The 22,084-nt window shown below is 38.4% G+C and overlaps 1 protein-coding gene across 1 annotated transcript in view; it reads right to left on the minus strand.

Moving 5' to 3' along the window:
• NFXL1 (nuclear transcription factor, X-box binding like 1) overlaps positions 1-22,084 on the minus strand; it is an 85,298-nt gene that overhangs the window by 58,204 nt on the left and 5,010 nt on the right. Inside the window, exons 4-15 of the mRNA XM_019552585.1 lie at positions 21,745-21,878; positions 19,781-19,959; positions 19,398-19,559; positions 19,139-19,239; positions 18,361-18,475; positions 17,793-17,917; positions 17,009-17,131; positions 13,195-13,285; positions 8,307-8,427; positions 7,374-7,530; positions 6,719-6,810; positions 3,370-3,391 (exon numbers count right to left, since the gene is read on the minus strand). Coding sequence (XP_019408130.1) covers positions 3,370-3,391; positions 6,719-6,810; positions 7,374-7,530; positions 8,307-8,427; positions 13,195-13,285; positions 17,009-17,131; positions 17,793-17,917; positions 18,361-18,475; positions 19,139-19,239; positions 19,398-19,559; positions 19,781-19,959; positions 21,745-21,878 — 1,422 coding nt within the window. The remainder of the gene's footprint in view (positions 1-3,369; positions 3,392-6,718; positions 6,811-7,373; positions 7,531-8,306; positions 8,428-13,194; positions 13,286-17,008; positions 17,132-17,792; positions 17,918-18,360; positions 18,476-19,138; positions 19,240-19,397; positions 19,560-19,780; positions 19,960-21,744; positions 21,879-22,084) is intronic.

Consider the following 22,084-nt stretch of genomic DNA (forward strand, 5'->3'; position numbering starts at 1 on the left):
TGAGGGTGCTACGTCACCCTAACGTGACGGTAGGCGGCGCTAGGGAGCTCACGGCCGCCCCTAGCCGCCACTCCCTCACAGTAGGCTCCCAAATTGCTTTAAAATTGTAAGTATATCAATAAAACATGTTCAGCTGATATCTATATATAGTGGCATTTCATTTCAATCATGGAAAAACCTGGATTTGGGGTTTTTTTAACAAAAAAAAAATTGGGATATTTGATTAGAGAATTCGCTGTTTTTTAAACAGAGAAAACCAGGATCCCTGGTTATGACAAATTTAGACAGTGACAATTAAACCCTTATAATTTTGGCACTTTCTGAAAAGCCAAACAAATGCCTTGAAGGAATAAAGCACATCTTTAAACCTTGATTAAATGTGTGTCACTGAAATACTATGATAGCATTTTGAAATTATGTTGACTGACATATGGACTATTCAAATATTAATGTAACCAAAGTAATTGACAAATTAAATCTATCTGAAGACATATATGAAACTTCTAAACCAAGTCTGGAATGAAAATTAAAGGTCAAGCCATTTAACACCAGGAAGTATAACAGGCACCAAATATGCAAGATATATGAGATATGATACTCCGGTTAAAGGTATTCTTGGCTTTGTTTCCATTTGCAGCATGCAGACTTTAATTAATGCATCCCAAAAGGACAGACTCCGAACAAACTGTTATTAATTTTCCAGATTCAACCATCAAATGACCTTAGACAACAGATACGTCATGCTACACCTGTGAGATATGAATTTTTATACCAATCCAAAGTTAAAAGCAAACAACAAGGCATAAGAGCTTTGATTTTGGATGGCAACTATTATTTGTTAGGTGATTTTATTACTAGAGTATAACCTGACAATTAAAATTGGAATTCAGCTTTGGGCTTTTCTATAAGCCTCAACATGAAAAATCTGTTAATTGTTCTTCATGTATTTTAAGACATAAAAATTATAGGAAATTAAATAATTTAAAAGGTAACACTAAGTACAAAGTTGCAAATGTTTAGACTAATATTCCATTATAGCCCAGAGGAAATCTTAATTTAAACTTCAGACTCTGATATTGCCGTATTCATATCATTTGGAAGTAATACTGGTAAAATTGGCTGTCCCAACTGATTGGAGTATTTACTACATATATGCAAAGTATATACACACCAGTTCCTCAAATAATTATAAAGGAAGTGCTAAATTGAAATTAAAAAAAAGGCATCTATACTAGAGCTTAACATCCAAATAAAAATAATCACTTAAATCCTAAATATGAAAGATGTAGTTTTGATAGCACAAGCATGCAACTGTCAAACAATTTTTCATCATCTTTCTTACACATCTGGGGGGAGGCATCATTTATTTAAAGAGGCAAAGAATCTACAGTATGTGGGGCGGTTGTTTTGTTTTTAATTTTTACTTGAAAAACACATTGGTACAATAATAATAAGGTGCTAAAGCATGAGCTAGAAAGAACTTATGTGTTCTGAATGACACCGGTAGATTGGATTTGAGTTTCTACTGCTGATGGATGCTAGCGTGATAGCAAAATATTACAAATACAGCCATCAAGTGTATTTCTTTAAATTCCAAAAATAACTCATCTGAATATTTAATGTACTAATATACATCAGAAATACAAAAAGTGATATTCCAGATAACAGTCTACTTTCTCCTCTTTCTGTGAACCATTTCAAAGTTTAAGTTATTGCCAAAAGAAAACACTGCACTCTGCTGGTTGCAAGAGTGCAGATTTCATCCACAAGAGTATATGGTACAAATGCATACAAAGCATTTCAATACAAAGACACCCATCACTCCAGTGCTCATTGTGGCTTATTTTAGCCTGGGCTATAGTCAGCACTCCCTTGTGACCTGAATGTCACTATTACTAGAGCAGCGGTAGGCAATGTTTTTGGCCAGAGTACTGAAAAACCCACAATGTCTACCTTGTGAGGTGCTGGAGTACCGGCATATCAGAAAAACAAAACTGCAGACAGCCCAGAGCAGCAATTTAAAAAAAAAAAAAATTTTTTTAACAATTTCCTTGCACAGCTTATGCAGAGTCCCCCAAATTATGACAGCTAACCTAAAAATTTAAAATCTCAATTTTCTCATTTTATAGAGTCTCTTGTTATTGAACAAATTTGTCCAAAAGCAGTCGTACAAATTGGTAAAGCCTGCAACAAAAACACAACATCAATGAAACATAAGGACTTACTTTCTCAACACCCCTATTCTAAGAAAAGGGAAGGGATAGCAGTTATCCAGAGAAGTACAAGATAAAGAGAAAGGTAGCATTGCTTACGTAGCAGGACAAAAACAAAGTTCCAAGTTAAATGAACCAGACAATATGCAATCAAATACACTTGATAATTGTAAGTGGGTTGGCATACCTCTGGACTAGAGTGCTGGCTTTGCTCTCTTGGGAGCTCCTCAGTAAACACAGTCCTTGTACTAAGCAAGCAAGCAAACAAATTTTTCAGCCCTTCTCCAGGTGGTAGGAGAGGACCTTCTGTTCTTGCCTGTTCCTGGTAGCAAGCTTATAAAGGTTCTAGTCTGCCTCCTGGCCACAAACTGCTCCTTCCTACAGCTTGCCGCCTCTGCTGGCTCCTCTGGGGTTTTAATTGCTAGTGGGAATATTCCCTCATTACTTAACCAGCTACAGCTGGATTTCTACAACAGGGCTGTCTGCTCCTTCATAAAGGGCCAGACAACCCTGCTACAGTAACCCAAGCATTTCAATCAAAAGACCAAGATATATAAAATGTGTTTTCATGAGTCAAGAGTTTAAACTTTATTCATTTGTAGATTGTTTGATCAATATTGTATATTTTCTACTATGGTGCTTTAATATTGTCCTAAAATAACTAACAGCACTCATATAAAAGCACTTCACGGATTATAATATACACCCAATTAAAATCAAAATATTTGTTTTTGCCAAAATATGCCACATTAATATTTCTCTTCAGAGTTTGGTTTTTTTTTAATCTCTTAAAACAGGGTTGCCCCATCTTCTCAAAAAATCAGGTAATGTGGAGGAAAATGAAGGAAACACATGCTATGCAAACTTCCTAGGCCCACCCCCTGCCACGTGGATTTCCCCAGAACATGGGCTGAATAAGCTCTGCCTCCAGGGCAAGAAAAACAGAAGCCAGAGGAAGGAGGGAAAGCTCAGAAATACAGCAGCATAGGTAGGGGTGGAAGAAGCGGCAGCTGATAAGAGGCTGCAGGCCACAAGTTAACCACTCACCAGCTGCACAAGGGTCATGAGCTGCATGTTGGATAGTCCCGTTTTAAAGAATCAAAACAAAATAAGATGCATTTCATATTTAAGTGTCACAATCATCTCTCTGACTCACCTCATGCTGCCCAAAACACTCCCTGAAAAGGGGGAAAAAAGAGAGAAAACCAAAAAAGCATTTAAAATACACTCCTTAAAGTAATAAGTATCCAAAGATGCATATTCAATTCCCATAATCAAACCTGAACTAGCTCAGTACATGCTAGCGCCCAATCAAAGTAGCACCACTGTAAAGGCATTCTGTTGCACTCAGCTAAGCAGCTCAACTTTTCTGAGTAACTACACTGCTTCTGGTTCAGGAGCTAGCATGCACAGATATAGCTGGTGTACATCTGGCCAACACTAAACTGTACTGTGTAGATCGGGGGTGGGTAAAATGCAGCTGGATGCGGCCCACCAGGCCATTCTATCCGGCCCACAGGGCCCCTAAAAAATTTAGAAAATTAATATTAATCTGCCCTGGGTTGCCTGTCATGCAGCCCTCGATGGCTTGCCAAAACTCAGTAAGTGATCCTCTGCCCAACATAACTGCCCACCCCTAGTGCAGACATACACTAAAACAGTATCAGTGTTTTACTGCAGAAAAATATCAATCAATTCATAAATGTGAGCCAAATTCAGAATGCTTCCATCACTGATGCACAAAATTTTTGTATCTCATTCCAATTATCTCAAAATTTAACAGTCACTCAGACGCAGAAACCTCCCTAGATATTACCTACATCAGTCAGAGTGACCATACATTTTAGTAAAGATGTGCCTTAATGCAGCTACTTTAGTTCTTTCCTAACTTTTCCTTTCAGCAATATTCTCACCAGGAAAAACACGCTGGTCAGAATACATGCTGGTCAGAATACAAGTCCACATCTAAGTCGCTCTTGTAGCATGGCCAATTAAGACACCTCCTAAATGTTCTAACCCCCCAAGTCAGTATCTTGGTCTTTCCAACCCCAGTGTTACTAGCACAAACATGACTCTAACAAATTCATAATGGAATAATGAAAGTCTGGCCTGAATAAAGATAAAGATTTTGGATGCAAGTGCTGAAATAAGTGTAATAATTAACAAAACTAAGTTAACTGGGCAAGAGGCAAGGTTTTTGTGAATTTTTTGGACCACCTGTATAGTCGGAAGATCTGTTACACAAGCTTTCAGGCAGCAAATGTCCTCTGTGTAGAGGCTCTGCATTTGCATGGAGACTTTCCTCTGATTTTTAGCTCAGCCTGCATCTGCCTTTTTCTTAGACCTGAGGAAAGGCACTTGATGCCCAAAAAAGCTCTCCCAACTATAGTTAGTCCAATAAAAGACATTACAAAAACCCTTACCTCTCATATTTCCTGGACCATCATGCCTACAAAAATCACTCCAACTCTACATTAACTGGGCAGTAATTTTCCATACTCTCCTTAACTTTCCATAAAAATGAGTAGTACTACATTTTTCCTCAACCTTCTCCCTAGCCTCTCATGTTCAAAATATCCGAGCTTCATCAACAGAACAGCACCTGCCAAGCATTTCTAAACACATCTATAAAAATACACTGTGGAATAAAAAGGTAAATATTGTTTAAAGAATTATCCATTTAACCTCTTATAATTATGTTCGTTAAATGGTTAACTGGTAACAAAGCAGAATATGGCAGTTCAGACATACCTGCTGCTGATTAATCATTTAACTTTTCACATCCCTACTGTAGAAGCCCACTGACAACGTGCATCTGACCCTCTTCTAGCGCTCTAGGCCACATAAAGGATAGCAACTCACCACTGCAAACAATTCACTCATAAATTGAGGATGGAGAGCATATAAAGGGTTTCAGCCCTGATGATGACCTATATGAGTATCAATATGATACCACTATGGAATATTTGATGTTCAGTTTGCTTTTTTAAAAACTTAGGCTTAGTGTGTATGTGACATCCTGTGTTAAAAGTATATTTCATGTTCAGTACTAAGGTTACAAAGATGAGCGCTCGAAGGTTAGGGAAATCCAGAATTAAGGCTGCCTCTACAACCTTAAATTTCCCTTGCATATATTAATAAGGATACAATCTAGTCACATGATCACATAGTTTTTTCAAGAGGGTTCTCACCTCATTCAGTGCACAGGATCAATCTACACTGACATTAGGTCAGAGCTCTGTAGTATTACTTTCTCTGTATTACCTTTGCATTCTTTACTACAGAAGTGAGAAGATGCATTAGAAATAAGACCTGACATTGACATAAGATTTAAGATAGCTTCAAATAAATACTGCCTCTGAGAACTGGATTCTATCACTGCCTACTAGTTCCTACACAGTTATAGGCAAGTCACTTAAAGCAAGCTTTTCACAGGTGGTCACTAATTGTATGCTTCTGATTCTGAATGCTTGACTCAACTTTTAGTACTAACATGCAGGAGTATGTAGAGGCACCTAGGACCAGTAGTAGTTGTTTCTGAAACATAGGAAATGCTAGCTATAATATCATAGGAATCTGAAGTGCCATACTGGGTCAGATGAATGGTCCACTACCTCAGTATCTTGTCTCTAACAATAGCAAAATCAGATGCTTTAGACGGAGAGCACTGAACAAAGGATGTCTAAAGTGATCCTTCCCCTGTCTATTACTCAGTCTGACATCCCATCATGTATTCTAAAGGAGTGCATCCTAAACATCCCCAAATCAGCCCACAAAACTAACGGATATATTTGATCATCTTTCTTCACCTTCGTTTCCCCATCTGGAGAACAGAGATGGAATCATAGAAAAATTAGGGTTGATAATTTAAATAAGATAATCCCCTTTCATCTCTCAAGGATGTTTTCAAAATGCATTCCTCAACGTTAGCCCAACTGAGATCCTACAGTGATGAGAAGCACAGAAAAACTCATGAGAAAATGAATGATTCTTCAAAATAGGGGTTATATAGTGTGCTAAGAAAATGAAGCATGGGGTCACCTGCCAAACAATAAAGAACATGTTAAATAGATGCTTATTAAATGACCACGATCCAACCTGTGCACAGAATGAGGCAGAGGTTCCTGTGGAAAAAAGCATATGCATTTGTGAAATAAAAAGTTATTACAATATACAAGCAGGGAGCCATCGCTGCTGGCAGCATTTCCTTACTTTTGAGTGATTAAGTTCACAGCCTAATGTTCTCCTAATGTAATTTGTGTGCACGTAAATGTTTATTTCCCATTAGCCCCTTGATAAACTAAGCATACACTTCTATAATGCCTGCCGCTAAAAGAAATTCCCTGCCTTCAGGGAATATTCTATTTTCATTAAAAAATAGACAAGATTATAAAACAAGGTTCTGATGAAATTTTCTATGACAAAAAGCAGTGTATTCACATGCAACAAATTTGATTCACTGTCCCTTGATTCGCTATGCAAACAACATTTGTTTTCATACTTACATAGGTATAGGCACCTGACATGGGGGGCAAGGTAATGCAGTCTGAATAAAAGCTGGTTCAGATGGCTGTTCCCAAGGTCCCACAGGCTGATGCTAGGAACAAAATAGACAGTGCATGTCCATCTATTAAAGAATTAGATCACTTGAACTTTTAACAAAACTAAAACCATCTACTTAGCTAAAAATATTTGTAACATTTGGTAAGATCCAAGTTTAATTTGGTCTCATTAATCTACTTTTCTCTTAACTGACGAAATTGTACTTACTAAACAGAAAGGCAATATAAAGGAGACCTATAATTTCATTTTTGATACAGCTAAGAATAGGAACTAAAGCCAAATGGCTTTGTATAGCACCTTTAATCACTCATCAATCCTCAAATGCATCTTTCTTCCTAAGGTGTTCAGATGACCAATATAAGAAACACATTAGAGGCCCTAGGATAAGTGTTTGCATCTTGCATACATCTTCCATTATATAAAGATCGGAAATGTAAGTTGTTGCTGTAAATGAGTTCTGGGTTAAGTGTGGCTAAAGCAGAAGGTCCCAAAAGCTTGTTTAGGTGACCGCAATGTGAACCTTTGCAGACAATTAGTTTGGTCAGCAAAGGGAAGAAAGCAACTAACATGCCCAGCTAAACCAGATCAGATGCTTACCAAGCCAGTTTGCTTCACAAGGGCTTCATCATGACAAGACACAGGACAAAAGTGACCACACTTTAATCCCTTCTGGCAGGGCTGACGACATGGAGGGCATGGGCCAAAGTGACAATTGTGTTTCTCTTGGCTAGGATGATGGCAGGTAGGCAGCCGACTGAAGTAAAAATCCAAGAATGAATGCAACTTTGTGAAATAACAAATTACGTTAATTGAGCATTTGTGTGTGTTGACATATGCCTATTACATTTAGACCCAAAGTACAGATACAGTCACACATGACCGGACAAAGAGCCAAGATTCTTTTTCCTTCCAATCCTGAACTGCTAAAGAAAGAGGTCAAATAAAACTGAGTTAAGACAGTCTGTAGATGGGCCTGCTAGTGAGCTGGTTCAAATGTATATTCACATCCCCACACTCTACACAAATCCTGCCTCTGCCAGGATACAAGATTTCAAACCATTCCATATTAAACATATACAAGTTTTAACTCATTCACAATAATTTAGAGCGTTTTACAATTGTTTTGATACTACATCTTGCTGGTCTTTGAGCAAGAAGAAAACTATCAGTAGTCCACATTTTTCAGATACATCAGTCTACTAATCATGAGTATTTTTGAGATGAAGATTTGAGATCTCTACTTCAAAGGTATCTAAAGGCAGCAACACAGTCTTCCCTACATACACAGTAACCATTTTATGAACATATCTTTGTTTACACCTGAAATCTCTACCTTCCTGCTCCGTCAAAGTCTTCTGCAAGGCATTACAAGATCTCTTCCTTACAGTACTACTCATGACATTTCCCAAACAAGTTAATGAGAGGTAAGCTACAGTGCAAATTTACAGCACATCAGCTCTTCCACAATAACTGCCTTTGTTCATCCTCTTACTCACAGGTTGGTACCTTAAGTCTGTCTTCTTTACTAACCTGCACAACTCTCTGCATCTGGGAGGTTTGGTGGTACGTTCTCTGCCACATGGTACCTTTAAAACAGTTTTGCTGCAATTGCATTTCACATCTACTGTTTCTGGACATGGATAGCAACTACCTGAAACAAATATTAATAAAATGAGAGTCTAAATTAGGCACTGGTTCTGAAAATAATAATTAGCATCGTTTTAACTTTTGTAACCTTTGTGACTCAACTGTTTTCTTTACTTTCTTTGAAGAACCATCTGAAGTTAAATTTATATCTTAGCCAATTGAAAGTCTCCAGTACATGCTTGGGCAAATTCAAAATTCTGAAACAACATTAAATTGGGCTAAAGGATGTCATCCTCCCACTCTACTCAGCCCTGGTGAGACCACAACTGGAGTATTGTGTCCAGTTGTGGGTGCAACACTTCAAGAAGGATGTGGAAAAGCTTGAGAGAGTCCAAAAGAAGGCCACACACTTGATTAGAGGCCTGGAGACCAAGACATACGAGGAGAGGCTGAGGGACTTAGGATTGTTTAGCCTGGAGAAGAGAAGACTTGGGGGGACTTGGTGGCAGCCTATAAATATATCGGGGTGTACATTAATGCTTTAGGGAGCAACTATTCACCAAGGCCCCCACAGGAGGACAAGAAATAATGGGCACAAACTGACTGAAGATCACTTCAGACTAGACATAGGGAAAAAATTATTGACAAGTTGAGTGCCAAGGGTTTGAAACAGGCTCCCCCCAGAGGTGATACAGTCATCTACCTTGGCGATCTTCAAAAAACATCTTGACATTCATCTTGCTGGGGTCATCTAATCCCACCAGTCTTTCCTGCCTAATGATCTGTAAGGTCCCTTCCAGCCCCTAACAACTATGAAACTCTGAAACTATTCTACAGCTGCATAGCTGCTATACCAGTCAGACACAGTCCAAATTGTATTTTTAAAATGTAAGGCAGTATCAAAAGACAAGTCACCCAAACCAAAAGGCACTTGAAAAACACCATTTCTATTTCACAATGTCACATGCATCTGAAAACAGATCATAACCCTTCATCAATTTCTGAAATGTCAAAATAAAGAGCATCAATTTTCTGACATTTGTAAATACTATTTTACAGCTTTTATCCAGCAGATTCAGCATTTAACTGCCCAACAGCAGATAAGATGATCCTTTTTCACATAAGTTCTCCTCCTCTTTACATTTTTCATGCTGGGAAGTCCCATACATTTCAAAAGTTAAGGTTGAGATCAGCACAGATTAAAATACATGTTAACAAGTTCAAATTTTTATTTGTTTTCTATTTACAGCTCCTCTGTTCATTCTGTTTCTTCATCACGTACCAAATGTTAAGCTTCGTTACTGAATACCTGCTAACATCAATTATTTAAGAAAGCAGATTAAAGACAAGAGAACTCACATTTTCATTCAATAGCTATGGTATGCCTCATTAAAATTATTTTAAAAGATTTACTTTAAAAGTGTTAATGTTAGTAAAACTTTATAGATAACCCTGGCTTTTTGAACGGTACCTGAGATAATGTTTCTAGAATCAGGAGTCCTCTCACTGATAGGATATGCAAATACCCAGGCTTTCATACTTTTATATTACCATGTTTTCTGGTGTTTTTTGTTTTGCTTTTTTATAGAAGACAACACTCTATCAAACTGTCTAAATATGAACAAAGTTCTATTTAAATAATGTACATGAATGGAAATAACTGCCTCCATTCCTACAAAAATCAAATAGACATTTCTTCCAAGTGTTAAAGAGAAACCAATAAGCAATGCCATGCTAATATACTGAACTACTCTGCCAAAGTTTGCTGCTCTTTCCCACTTTTCTTTGGCTCATTAGTACTATGGGCACCAATGCCCTGGTAGTTCCTCTTGGATGCTATCCTAAAAAGGTTTTCATCATTTCAAAGTCCAAATCCAAGCATATGCTGATTTGCAGGGGAGGAACATGTAGAAGGAGACACTGTTAGCCAGTGGCAGAAAGCTGAATGTGAAAGAACAAATAAAATGTTTTAAAAATGGAAGCAATCTTAAAAGACAAGTTTGAGGCATTTATATCTTAAAAAGAGAGAGTATGCTCTAACAACTTGTTTTACACAGTGTATGAATGGCACATGTGATGTATGAAGTTGTGATATGCTAGAACCCAAACAGGTTAATAAGGTCACATGATGAATTGGAGTGTCCTCAGTTATTCTGTGCCTGTCTGTGCCTGTCTGCAATTAAGGATTGATATTATTTAAAGAACTGGCTCCTGCTAGATGCCCAGACCCTTCTTGAATGAAATACACATCCTCTACTCCCAATGAAATCAGTAGCAACAAAGGGCATTTTAACCCCTTTAAAAAATAAACTATACACAAGCTGCAGACAGCACTAAAAACATTTAAACAACAAAAAAGCAATCAAAACAATGAGAAAATGATCTGTAGGCAATCAAATGTTTTGCAATCAACACTACCACTGCTTTTTTTGAACAACCATAGCACCCCTCAGATATTCTGACAAAATATCACAGTTCACATTACAGTCTGAATTTGCTGACGCATAACCATGCCCATCTTCTTTCCTAAATACACAGTAACTGTCCTATATCAAGCCTGAATGATAGCTGAGCTGAGCTGAGCCTCAGTGCTCTCTGTGGGACACATCACATCCTGAGGTAGTCTGACAAACTGAAAGAAGCTAGACAAATATAAAAGGAATTGCTAAAGCAAGAAAAAGTTGGCCAGGTAATTTTTATTGTTCTTTATCTCTTCCCTTTTTAACTGAGGTTTGAGGATGCTGGAGAAAACTTTTGCTAGTATCCGCCTTAATATAATCGGTAGATATTTTTTGTTTTCATTTACTATATATTCATCTCTAATAACATTAAAAGATAAAAAAGCCCTGCAATTCCTCTAGTGGAATTCACAGAGTCTGTGTTTTAGAACTGACCAAATTGATTTAGTGCGGCACTCTCTACATCACATATTCTCAACCGTGGTAGCACAGCCTGGTTAAGGGATGAGGGCTGCTGTGTAATACTGACATTGTTAGGTGTGCAACTACCTACATATATTTCACACGATAAGCCCAGAGATTTCAAACAGGAAATCTATAAAATCCAAAATATCTTGACCTGTTGTGTTCTTTCTGAAAAAAAAGACTCACACTGTTGTTACTCTAGTTTTGTGAGTATTATTATTTTCCATAGCCAAAAAAAAATGTGAAAGCCAAGAGATGGCATTTTCTGAGGGTGACTTGAGTCTAACAAGGTTGATAACAGTCCTGTGCAAATAGGGAAGTATTCGATTTGGAATCAGATTCAGCTGACTTGGAGGACAGTGAATTGATTTGGTGATTCAAATCACTGTCCTCATTCAATTGAGCCTAATCAGAACCGGAGATTCGGCACTGATTCGGAGATTCAGATCCGCTGGGGAGAGGCAGGCACAGCCAGGTGGCTGCTCCTCCAGCTGTGCCTGCCTCTCTTTGGGTGGTGGAAGCCCCATGGCTGCCCTGCCCAGCCCCATCCCTCGCCTGACCCCAGCCTCCTGGCATATTAAAAAAAAAAACACAAAAAAAACCCTCCCCGCACTCACAGGCTAAAGCAGCAGCGATCAAGTCCTCTGAGTGCTCATGGCAGAGATCCCACATGCAGCATGGGGCTTTGCGGAGCAGCAGGGATCACCCCCCCACACACCCAGCACCTGCATGACAGCTGCCCCATGGTGCAGGTGCAGCACGACTTGGCAGGGTGCCGCGTGCTGTCTGGGTGCTGGGGCGGCTCCAGCATTCACCCAGAGGCCACCAGCACTCAGCCCCAGCGGCCCCAGCTCCCAGACAGTGCACAGCACCCTGCTGAGCCATGCTGCACCCATGTCATGGGACACCTACCGTGCAGGTGCCAGGCAGGGAAGGTAGGGCGATCCCCGCTGTTGGACACTGCATGGGGGGCTCTGCCACAAGCCCCCGGAGGTCCCAATCACCACTCCTGCAGCCAGAGAGTGAGGGGCTTTTCTTTTTAATAGCCAGGATGCTGGGGCAAGGCAGGGCAGCCATCGGGGGCAGGGTTGGGCAGGGTGGGGGGCGATCGGACAGCAGGAGCTGTTGGAGGGGCTCTGCCACATGACCCCAGAGCCTGCACAGCTGCTGCTGGAGCCAATGAGTGCAGGGCTTTTTTGTTTTTTGCTTAAGTGCCGGAAGGCTGGGGCCAAGTGAAGAATGGGGCAGGCAGGGCAGCCATGGGGGCTTCTCCTGCAGCTTCCCCCGCCTGTGGAGGGGCAGGCACAGCCGGAGGAGCCGCAGGAGAACCTGCAGCCACCTGGCTGTGCCTGCCTCTCCCCGGCTGATCTGAATCTCTGAATCTCTTCAAATCAATCTGGAGGCTTTGGATTCAATTTGGACCTTGTTATGGGTCTCCTGATTTGGACAATTGGCCACCAAATCAGGCCAAATCTCCTCAAAATCGAATCGGCGGCTGAAGTTTTGCACAGCCGTAGTTGATAACCACTCTTATGTTGGTAAGCCAGTCACATTACGTACACTGAGTGTACAGTCACCTGGGAAAAAGTGAACCTGCAATAACCTAATCAGATATACAATAAGCATCGTTAAACAGTGGGTGAACTCTGTCAAACAAAAGTTACCAAGTAAGAAACTTCTGTACTTTGGTTTTCATTGTACAGACAGACATGATCCAAACAGCACTTCCCAACTCTCCACACTCCCCAAAAAGAGGTATTTATGAAGGGGAGGTATTTCATTAAGTACTAGGCAAAAAGCAAATACAAAGATGACATTCTAATGCCAAGGGGGGGGGGAAAAAAAAGAGAAAAAAAATATTCCATTACATCATCATCAGTACACAGAATCCTTATAGCCATTCTTACCTCTGTGGCAGACTGAAGGACATTTGTGATTTCTACAGCCTAAAGTCCGTCCACATGCTTGATCACAAGGTGGACAGTTTCCAGGACAACACTACAAATGGGGAATGAAGGGGAAGGCAGGAGGGGAACATAAAGAAAAAAAACACTGCATAAATACAGTACTTGTATTAACAAGTTTTCAAGTCTGACCTTTTCTTAGAGTACAATTTATGCAAGAAATGAAAGTACAGAAACTGCAGTTCATTTAACCTTCTTCACATCACAGCATGCGTAGAAATAAAAGGCCACCTCTAGAACTAGTTGCAGCAATCTGTATTATGCTTCTGAGCACTTACTATAAAAAACCTAGAAAAAACATTTGAAAGCATCTCTTCATACATTAGCAAGGTACAGAACTTCCAGTAAAAAAAAAAAAAAGGGCAAAAAACTGTTAAGTTGCTCAATAATGCCTGATTAAACTACTGCACAGTTTTCATGATTTGGACTGTCATTAGCCCAAGCCTGACCAAGCAGTTAGTTTCCAAGTCCTTCTTGTTCTGTACCATACCTCTACCTTCAGCTTTGAGTTCTGATGATCGCTCATTTGGGAATTTGTGGTCCCTTCACTGTGCATGGCCTCAAGTAAAAGAGCATTAAACACTAAACATTGTGCCAAGAATACACAGGGTTTTATAAACAACACACAGTTGGAACCCATGAACAGGAGAAGTACACCCCTGCCTCTCAGCTCAAAGTTTTTTCAAAGAAGGGACAAAGGTTAGTAGTAATAGCCTGGGGTTTGGGTTTTTTTTTTACTCAAGTCCACGTTTAACAGTCATTTTGCTCCTTTCCAACAAACACTAGATCATTGTTAAAATACTTTAAAAGCATGCTCATCACACTTTAAAACATTTTCTTTTACCTCAGTGACAAATTCAACATTTTATAAAGGCAGGTCAAATTGAAAAAAAAAATAGTGTGCACGAGGCAAACACACAGACTGGGTTCAAATATTGAAACAGTTCAACACTACTTGGTAGCAGTTTCATTCTATCACAGACAGCAGTTTGCAAAATGCAAATATAAGCATACCAGTTCTATTTATGAAAAATGTACCTGTAATACTTAGGGGATAACTAGGCAGACCTAAGATACAGATCCAAAGGAAATGGAGCCCCTTAATCTTTTTTATATTTATTCCATTCTTTAACTGAGACAAGGGAAGGGTAGTCAGGTAACCTAGACTATCCTAATACAAAGTTAGAGTTGCTTGCTTCACGTTTACCCATATTTTATCCGAGCTTTTTTTAAAACTGACCTATAGGGGCAATACATCTACTTCTGTGACTCTGGAGGTATAAAGATAATCTTTTCTCTTCTACTTTCATGGGGTTGTCAGTCTTTCATATCTGAATTAAAGCCTAAGCATCTCATTCCCCGCTCTGCTAGAGGAAAAGGAAGGGTAGGCTCCAGCCAGAGTTAAGCCATGTGACAACACTGTTCTAGTCCTCCAGCAGAGGGAGGAATTAACACCTGAGATTTCAAGAGTTTTTAAAAAAAAAGAGAAAAGAGTTTGAAGAAATATCTGAGAATTCTTATGCAGCTTAAAGAAGCAGTTACAGACCTTCACTTTGCCTCAGATCACATTTCCAGAAAATACACAATATAGTTATTGTAATAATTTACTGCATTTAAATTTTATAGAAATAAAAAGAATCTGTTCCCATTTATCCTGATGAGTTTACTTCGTAGTTTTTAGTTTTAAGAATCAAATTAGCAACAATTTTCTCATTTTCTTTGAAATCAGCCAGTAAAATTGTTACTTGAAACCCCTTGGTTGACCTACCTTAGCACTAAGTTACTCTAAATGCAAAACCTGGAATTGTTTCTATACGTGTTTAATTTGACTTCATGGATCTACACAGAAGATCTAACAGAGGAGGTTTAAAGAGAAAACTGCTCAAACTGATCTTTTTTAAAAATTCTGCTGCAGCTCCCAAGAGTTACATCCTCAATCTGGACAGAAAACAGGAATCCTCAAGTCTCTCTAAAGTACGAACTGGCATCTGTGTACTCCATCTGTGCAGCAATAATTATAGTTGAAAGCTTTCATATTCATATCTACTAGATATCCAAAATTTAAGTGACAACCAGAACAGCAGCTTTGAGCTAATGGATCATGAACACTATTTTTTTACTCATATTATCTACTTTTTCTACTGCAATGATTTCCACTACAATTTATCACTACTGCTATATTGAATGAAAATCACCTGAATCAAATCATACACATCAGTAACATACCTACACAAATTTTAAACACTACAGGATAGCACAACAAAGGAATCTAACATGCTATTTACCTAGTGACATTGTGCAGAGAGCGCCGAAATACAGCACAAAAAACATTAAGTGTGCTGTATGTTTTCACTATATCACTCTCCATGTACTTGGTATATTCTATCAGAAATTGCCTCTTTACTTTAAAAAAAAGAATGCAGTTAGACTAATATTTGCATTTGCTATCACACTGCTCTTATTAGTGAAGAGGATGACTTTTGGGGGGAGGTGGGAGGAAAAAGAGACAGCCATTAACAATTCACAGAGAAATTTTCAGTTAAAGGTTAGTTAAAATACACTTGACAGGAACTGAAAAATTAAAGATGCTTTAACTGGAGAGCAGTTCCTCGAAACAGACTGATCCACAAAACACAAAGGCACACTTCAATATCAAGGAACTGGTTAATAGATTAGTCCCCAGACAAATAAAAATCACTTCTTAAAAAAGCTGTGGTGGCCTCAGAACTTAAAACAGAGAGCTCTGATGTTTATTCATACCTTCAGGCCAGGTACAGACATTACACTTTTACCAGTGTAAGTGAACAGAAACCAGTCTATACCCATAACAGAACAGAAGTTCAGCACACAAAACCGGTCTATATATGTAACAGAAGTTCAGCACGGAGAATAGTTTAAAATTGGCAGGACCCAGTCTAAGATGTGCCCTCCACCAAAGGGCAAAAGCTACTGATCTAAACTATGCCATTTACAGAAAACCGCATAACTTAGATGGATTCAACTTGAGGCTTTTTGAATGTCTGTACCTAGCCTGAAAGAACATACTTTCAAACAGAAGAAGTATATGTTTTAGAAAATGGATTTCTGGAAGCACAACAAACACGAAGTTGCATTTTTCAACTTTGGAATTTGCCACTGAATCTACGCTATACTGCAGACTTAATTCATTAATTAATCTAGTCCTTTCAGCTAGTTCAAATATAAAACATATGTATATTAAAGCAATATTGCACTCCTGAAACTGCAAATAAAAACCCAGCTCAGAGAGTCTCAGCTGTTCCACTGTATTATAGTTGGTGAGAACTCTGAAACAGCTAATATGCAAAGCCATTAGTGCTGGCTGTAGTGACAGACGCTAAGGATGTTGAAGGGGGCAGCTGTCAAAAGGCAACTGCAAATCAGAATAAACCCCTTCAAAACTTATGAACAGCCTCCAACATTTTCCACAAAGAACGGAAGATGGGAAATGCAACTATTCTCTAGTGCAGAAAGTGTCATTTACTTCTTGGATGTTATAAACAAAACTGGCTGTCCACTCCCTACCAGAGTCACAAAAAGGTCCTCAAAACTTCCATCAAGCTCTATAGACTGCTAACTTCTGCTATGACAAGTAATACAAAGATCTCTGATACACTGGTTTCTTCCTGCATCATTTTACAAACTTATTTCTATAAAACAAAAATTCATAAACCAGAACTAAAATTAGAATTTTACCAAGCACTACATAGTTATTTATAGATTATCTTTTACTCCTTACCTTTCTCTTACATTGGTGCTTTTGACAATCACGAATTTTTGTACACTTTGTCTCACATAAATATGGCTTATGGCACGGCATGAGCTTAGTATGCTTTCCACAACGACACTGCTTTTCAACTTCCTGGAGAAAGGGAATAGGGGGAAAGCACACATCCACAACTGGAAACTAAAAAATTTTCAACCAGGAAGCATAAGGAAAACATACAAATATTTATATTAAAATATCATTATGATGAATTATATAAACCTAAGAAGACATGGTCCCTGCTCTTGCCAGCTTGCAATCCAAAGAAACAAGGAACATTCTGAAGGCTTGAGGAGAGGGAATACAAATAATAAAATTAGATAAAAGCCTCTTTATTCCACCACCAAAAGGCAGCATCATGTCAAACAAGAAGAAATGGCCAAAGCTGCAATTCTCTCTCTCTCTCTCTCTCTCTCTCTCGAAGTTAAAACAGTAATTGGTAGAAGTCTGCCCACCCCCAGTCCCTGAAAAACGGATATGGCCACAACACATTCTTTGGTGATGTCCGTTTTTTTTCTCAATTTAATACAGGGAACCTAGTTCAACAGAACTTTCTCCAACCAAAACAAAATGACTCTCTCAAGTTATAGCTTCTGGCCTAAAATTCACTGTCAACAGTATTAGTATTTGACAATATTAGTGATTTACTCAGGATGTTCAGGTAGACTGCGTGTGCCACTCAACAAGCACTTTCTGGTTAGTTTCCACAGCTACCAATTTAAACTCAAACATGTTAAAATTGTATGCTTGAACTAACCTGTCTACATGTTTCACAAGGACCTCGATGACAGCGCTGTGAACATTTATGAATTCCACATTCTAGGACTTTGTCACAACTATCCCCACAAGTAGGAACATCTTCTGTACAGGGGAAAATAAACTCTAAATAAAAAAAAAAATTACAAGGAGTTAAGTATCTGAAGAAAAATGTGCTCATCTAGGTATGCCATCTGACCTGTAATTTGATTCTCTTTCATTTAAAAAGAAAAAGAAAGAAAGAAACTACAGAAATTATGCAAAGATATTGGATTAAGTTTGCACACTCAGTCAAGATCATATGTAATTAAGTCAGTGATAGAAAACTTAGGGTCAAACAAATATGCTATATAAAATGAAATCTATTTCTTTGGAACATGCTATGTAAATTGCAGTGCAGATTCACAAATGCCTTGGATAACCATAAGTTGCAAAAAATATTTATAAAACTGAGTAAATATGTTCTGCTTTAACTTTATGTTCCTTAAACGCATCTTATCTTTATGAAGCCTAGTTAATACATCAAACAGATGTGTCCAATATGAGAGTCACGAAAAAAAAACCCTTACTTGTCTTTTCACATGGACAGGACCGCTTCCCAGTTCGAGGACATTCTCCACAGGAACCAGAATGGCAAACTTGTTCACATGTGTGATTACCACAAGGCAATGTTCTTCTACATACCTAAGAAAGCAATCAAACATCAATGAGTAATTATGACAAAGTGAAGCAACACAAAAATTCAAGATTGTGAAAGGGTGACATTTTTTCCTCAGTATTGGAAAAATACGACAGAGATTAGTAGTCATTAATTTTGATACCATAAACTATAAGTTTACAGCAGTTGGGTGCCATTCTATAACAGCATTCAAGGCTGGCTCTCAAAATTTAAGATATTTATATTCTATAATCTACATCCTCAGTTTTAGGGCTAAACTACAAAAAAAAAAATCAAATCTTTAAGAAGTGATAAGGGAAGCTGTCTTCCATTGTCGCTACCACATTCTTATATGCATTTGATACTTATTTAAGAAAATGGCAGAGGTTTATTTCCAGAACCTGTAAATTGCAAAAACAATGAGGATTCAGAAGGTGAAATTAATGTCACAGACAGCACAATTCCAGTGCAGTAAATTAAATTGGGGCTATTAATGTCACAGGTAAATTTGATCCCTGTGATGCATTTTCTTGGATATCACTTCTGCATATAATTTGTTTGTTTGACATACTTTATATAACTGTAAAAAGGCAAAAACCAAGCTTGCTTTAAATCCACAGATATATGAAGCAGCTCATCTTCTTAAAAGATGAGAAATGAGCCAAAAATAACAGCTTTATGAAACATACCTGGTCACACTGCCACAACGGGCTTGCACAAAGTCGTTCTGCTATCTGTCTACCACAAACACATCTTTGTTTACTGACTCGTGGACAAGGTTGACAATTTCCTAAAAAGAAATAATTAAATAAGGGTTTAACTGTGAAAAAGAGAGGCAAGAAACTGGTCAGGTTGGCTTGTTTTTCAAATAGTTCATACAGGCAAGTGCTCACTTCTAATGAATGATGCAAAGCCATTACTCTAAATTGTTTCAGAGCTTAGGTTTACCTGGATGACAAGGGTTCTCACAACTGTGCTGTCCACATGGCAATTTTCGGCCACATGGCAACTGACATGACCATTCTTTGGTACTGCACCTTCGTGGTACAGGCTTAGCCTTCTTGCAATAGCAGGTGGTTGTGACCATCTTTGGGCAAGGAGGACAAGGTCCTAGGTGCAATTAGAAGAAAACAGTAAGATAATTAAAATTTTATTGCTAGCTACAAATTGATCTATGTTCAACAACTTTTAATACCACAACACCCTGCAAATGCTTACTTTCATTTGTTGATTAAAGTTTTAAACCTACAGTCAGAACTGATTTTAAATATGACATTTTTCATGGCTCAGTCAAAACAGTTAATATAATCAAGAGTATGCAATGGATTTACCTGGGTGACAGAGGAGTAGGCATTTATGTCCACAAGGAGGTTTGAACTCCCTCTCACATACTTGGCCACATGAGTGTGGTACTAGCCATGGGTCCAATACTGGATCCTCCACTTTTCCACAGTAACAGTAGTATCTAGTAGGAGTTTCAGATCGCTTGTACTCAAACCTACATTTTGGACTAACAAAGAGAAGGAAAGAAAAAAGAATACAATACCTGTTGTAGTCAGTGATAATAAAGTTACCTTTATAAAAATCACACTAAAGTAGTTGCTACATACTAATTTTTAAAGCACACGTTCATTAGAACAATTTTCTTCAAAAGTCCAAATCCACAATTCCCTTTACAATAACACAGCCCAAACCCTGAAAGCAGTTAGAGTACTATTTACACCTTGAATACCTAAATAATACAAGTTTATTTAAAGGCATTTATGCAAAACTCGACATCTGAAAAGGACTAAAGCAAACATTTAAAATGTAGGAGTCTCACTAGAGCAGATTTCCAAGCTATTCAAAACAAGATTTAGTGATCTTAAAAAGCTGATTCCTCACTGATAAAAAGAAGCATCTACTTCCCCTCATACTTCCAACTGCCTCATGTTCCCCCCACTGCTCCACTCCCATTTTCCTATAGACAAAGTTACAGCTGCAGGGTACTGGCAACCTAGGAAGCAGTACCTTAATTCTCTTACCTCTGGATTATTTTTTTAATTGTCTGTATCACCTGTTGATATTTCTTAGATCTAATTTTAAATTAGAAACACCTCATCTGACAGACAGATGCATATCTTGGTGGGAAAAATATTTGTACAATACACATACTCCCCAAGAACTGAGTAGAAAGATATAGATGAATAAATTAAGCATTTATGAAGAGCTGGGTGGGACAAGTAGTTTTCTAGCAATCAGTAGGCTTTGAGTAATCTAGTTCCCCAGCTGGCAAAAGCTGGGATAACTGGGATTGCAATTACAAGCTGCTTGCTGGAAACAGGCATGGTTTAGAGAGAGGAGCTACATTTTAGCAAGTAGGCCAAAGTGAGAGTTCTACTGTATTTCTTAATGACTATTTCCTCATATCTCTGTCTGTTTCAGTATACAGTTACCATTTATATCATTTTTGTTGCTTGTATAATAAATCTTTTTGCTATTTTGTATCCTTTACGGATTATATTACATGTAGTTTCAGGACAACTGACAACTACAAACTGCCTCTTCTCCAAAGGAGGAGACCTATACAATTTTACATAAACCAGACAGGGTATGATCCTGAAGATGGAAAAATCTCCTCTGCTAGAGTTGCCAAAACCTGGAGTGAGACAGACAGAGCCAAGGCTTACTTGAAGGCTGCTTGCAGATGTTTAAAAAAACCCCAAAAAACACTGTGCTTTATTGGAAGAAGCAGTGTGTTACTTCGACTCCACAGTGTCTGTATAAATCAAGTGCTTCAGCGGGGCTTTTTGGCGCTTTTAGCTAAATCTGATTCAATCAGCTATTAGATAAAAGTGCCACAAAAGCCCCACTAAAGCACCCAAACTGTACAGATGTCAGGCAAGCCAGGTCCAACTAACGTGCTACCTCTTCTGGGCACGTGCATCAAGTTTTTAAGTAAAAACTTTTTTTCTGTTTTAATGTCTGCAAGCATTCGAAGATGTTGGCCCAAAAACAAACCACAGCTTCTTAGTGGTAAAGTAACAGAAGAGTGAAGAGAGGTTTTGAGCTTAAAGGTACCCCAATGGTAATACCAGCACCCCACCTTTCTCACAACTTCCTTATTACAAATTGTGACAGCATAACTTCAAAAAATTCATTTAATGTGATTTTAAAATTTGGACGACACCATTGTTATATTTGCAGCTACAAGTATACTGTTACTTTTTAAAATAAATCGGCTTTCAGGTATTCCACAATAAAGGCATCTTTTTATGCCTTATGTATCTTTTTAAGCATAATATTATACACTTACCAAGGCCATGGATAATCCTTCTTCCCAAAATCATCATCTGTCAAGGGAGACGATATGAGAAAAACACTGTCCTTAGCCCACTTTTGGATACAAGGCAGGTGAAATATGCAGAAACAGCCAAAGCAGCTCCAAACCTAAAAAACAAAACAAAACAAAACACATCTGTAAAGAGACGTCACATTTATCACTGATAAAAACATTTATCTTGGGACAAAGTGCAATTGTACAAACATCCATGTCCAATGTCCCAGGATAAATCCTAGAAAAGTTTCATAGTTTCTAGGGTCGGAAGGGACCTGAGCAGATCATCTAGTCCGACCCCCTGCCTTGGCAGGAAAGA

This window comes from Crocodylus porosus, unplaced genomic scaffold (assembly GCF_001723895.1).
Source record: "Crocodylus porosus isolate Cpor-Errol unplaced genomic scaffold, CroPor_comp1, whole genome shotgun sequence".
Taxonomy (NCBI): domain Eukaryota; kingdom Metazoa; phylum Chordata; order Crocodylia; family Crocodylidae; genus Crocodylus; species Crocodylus porosus.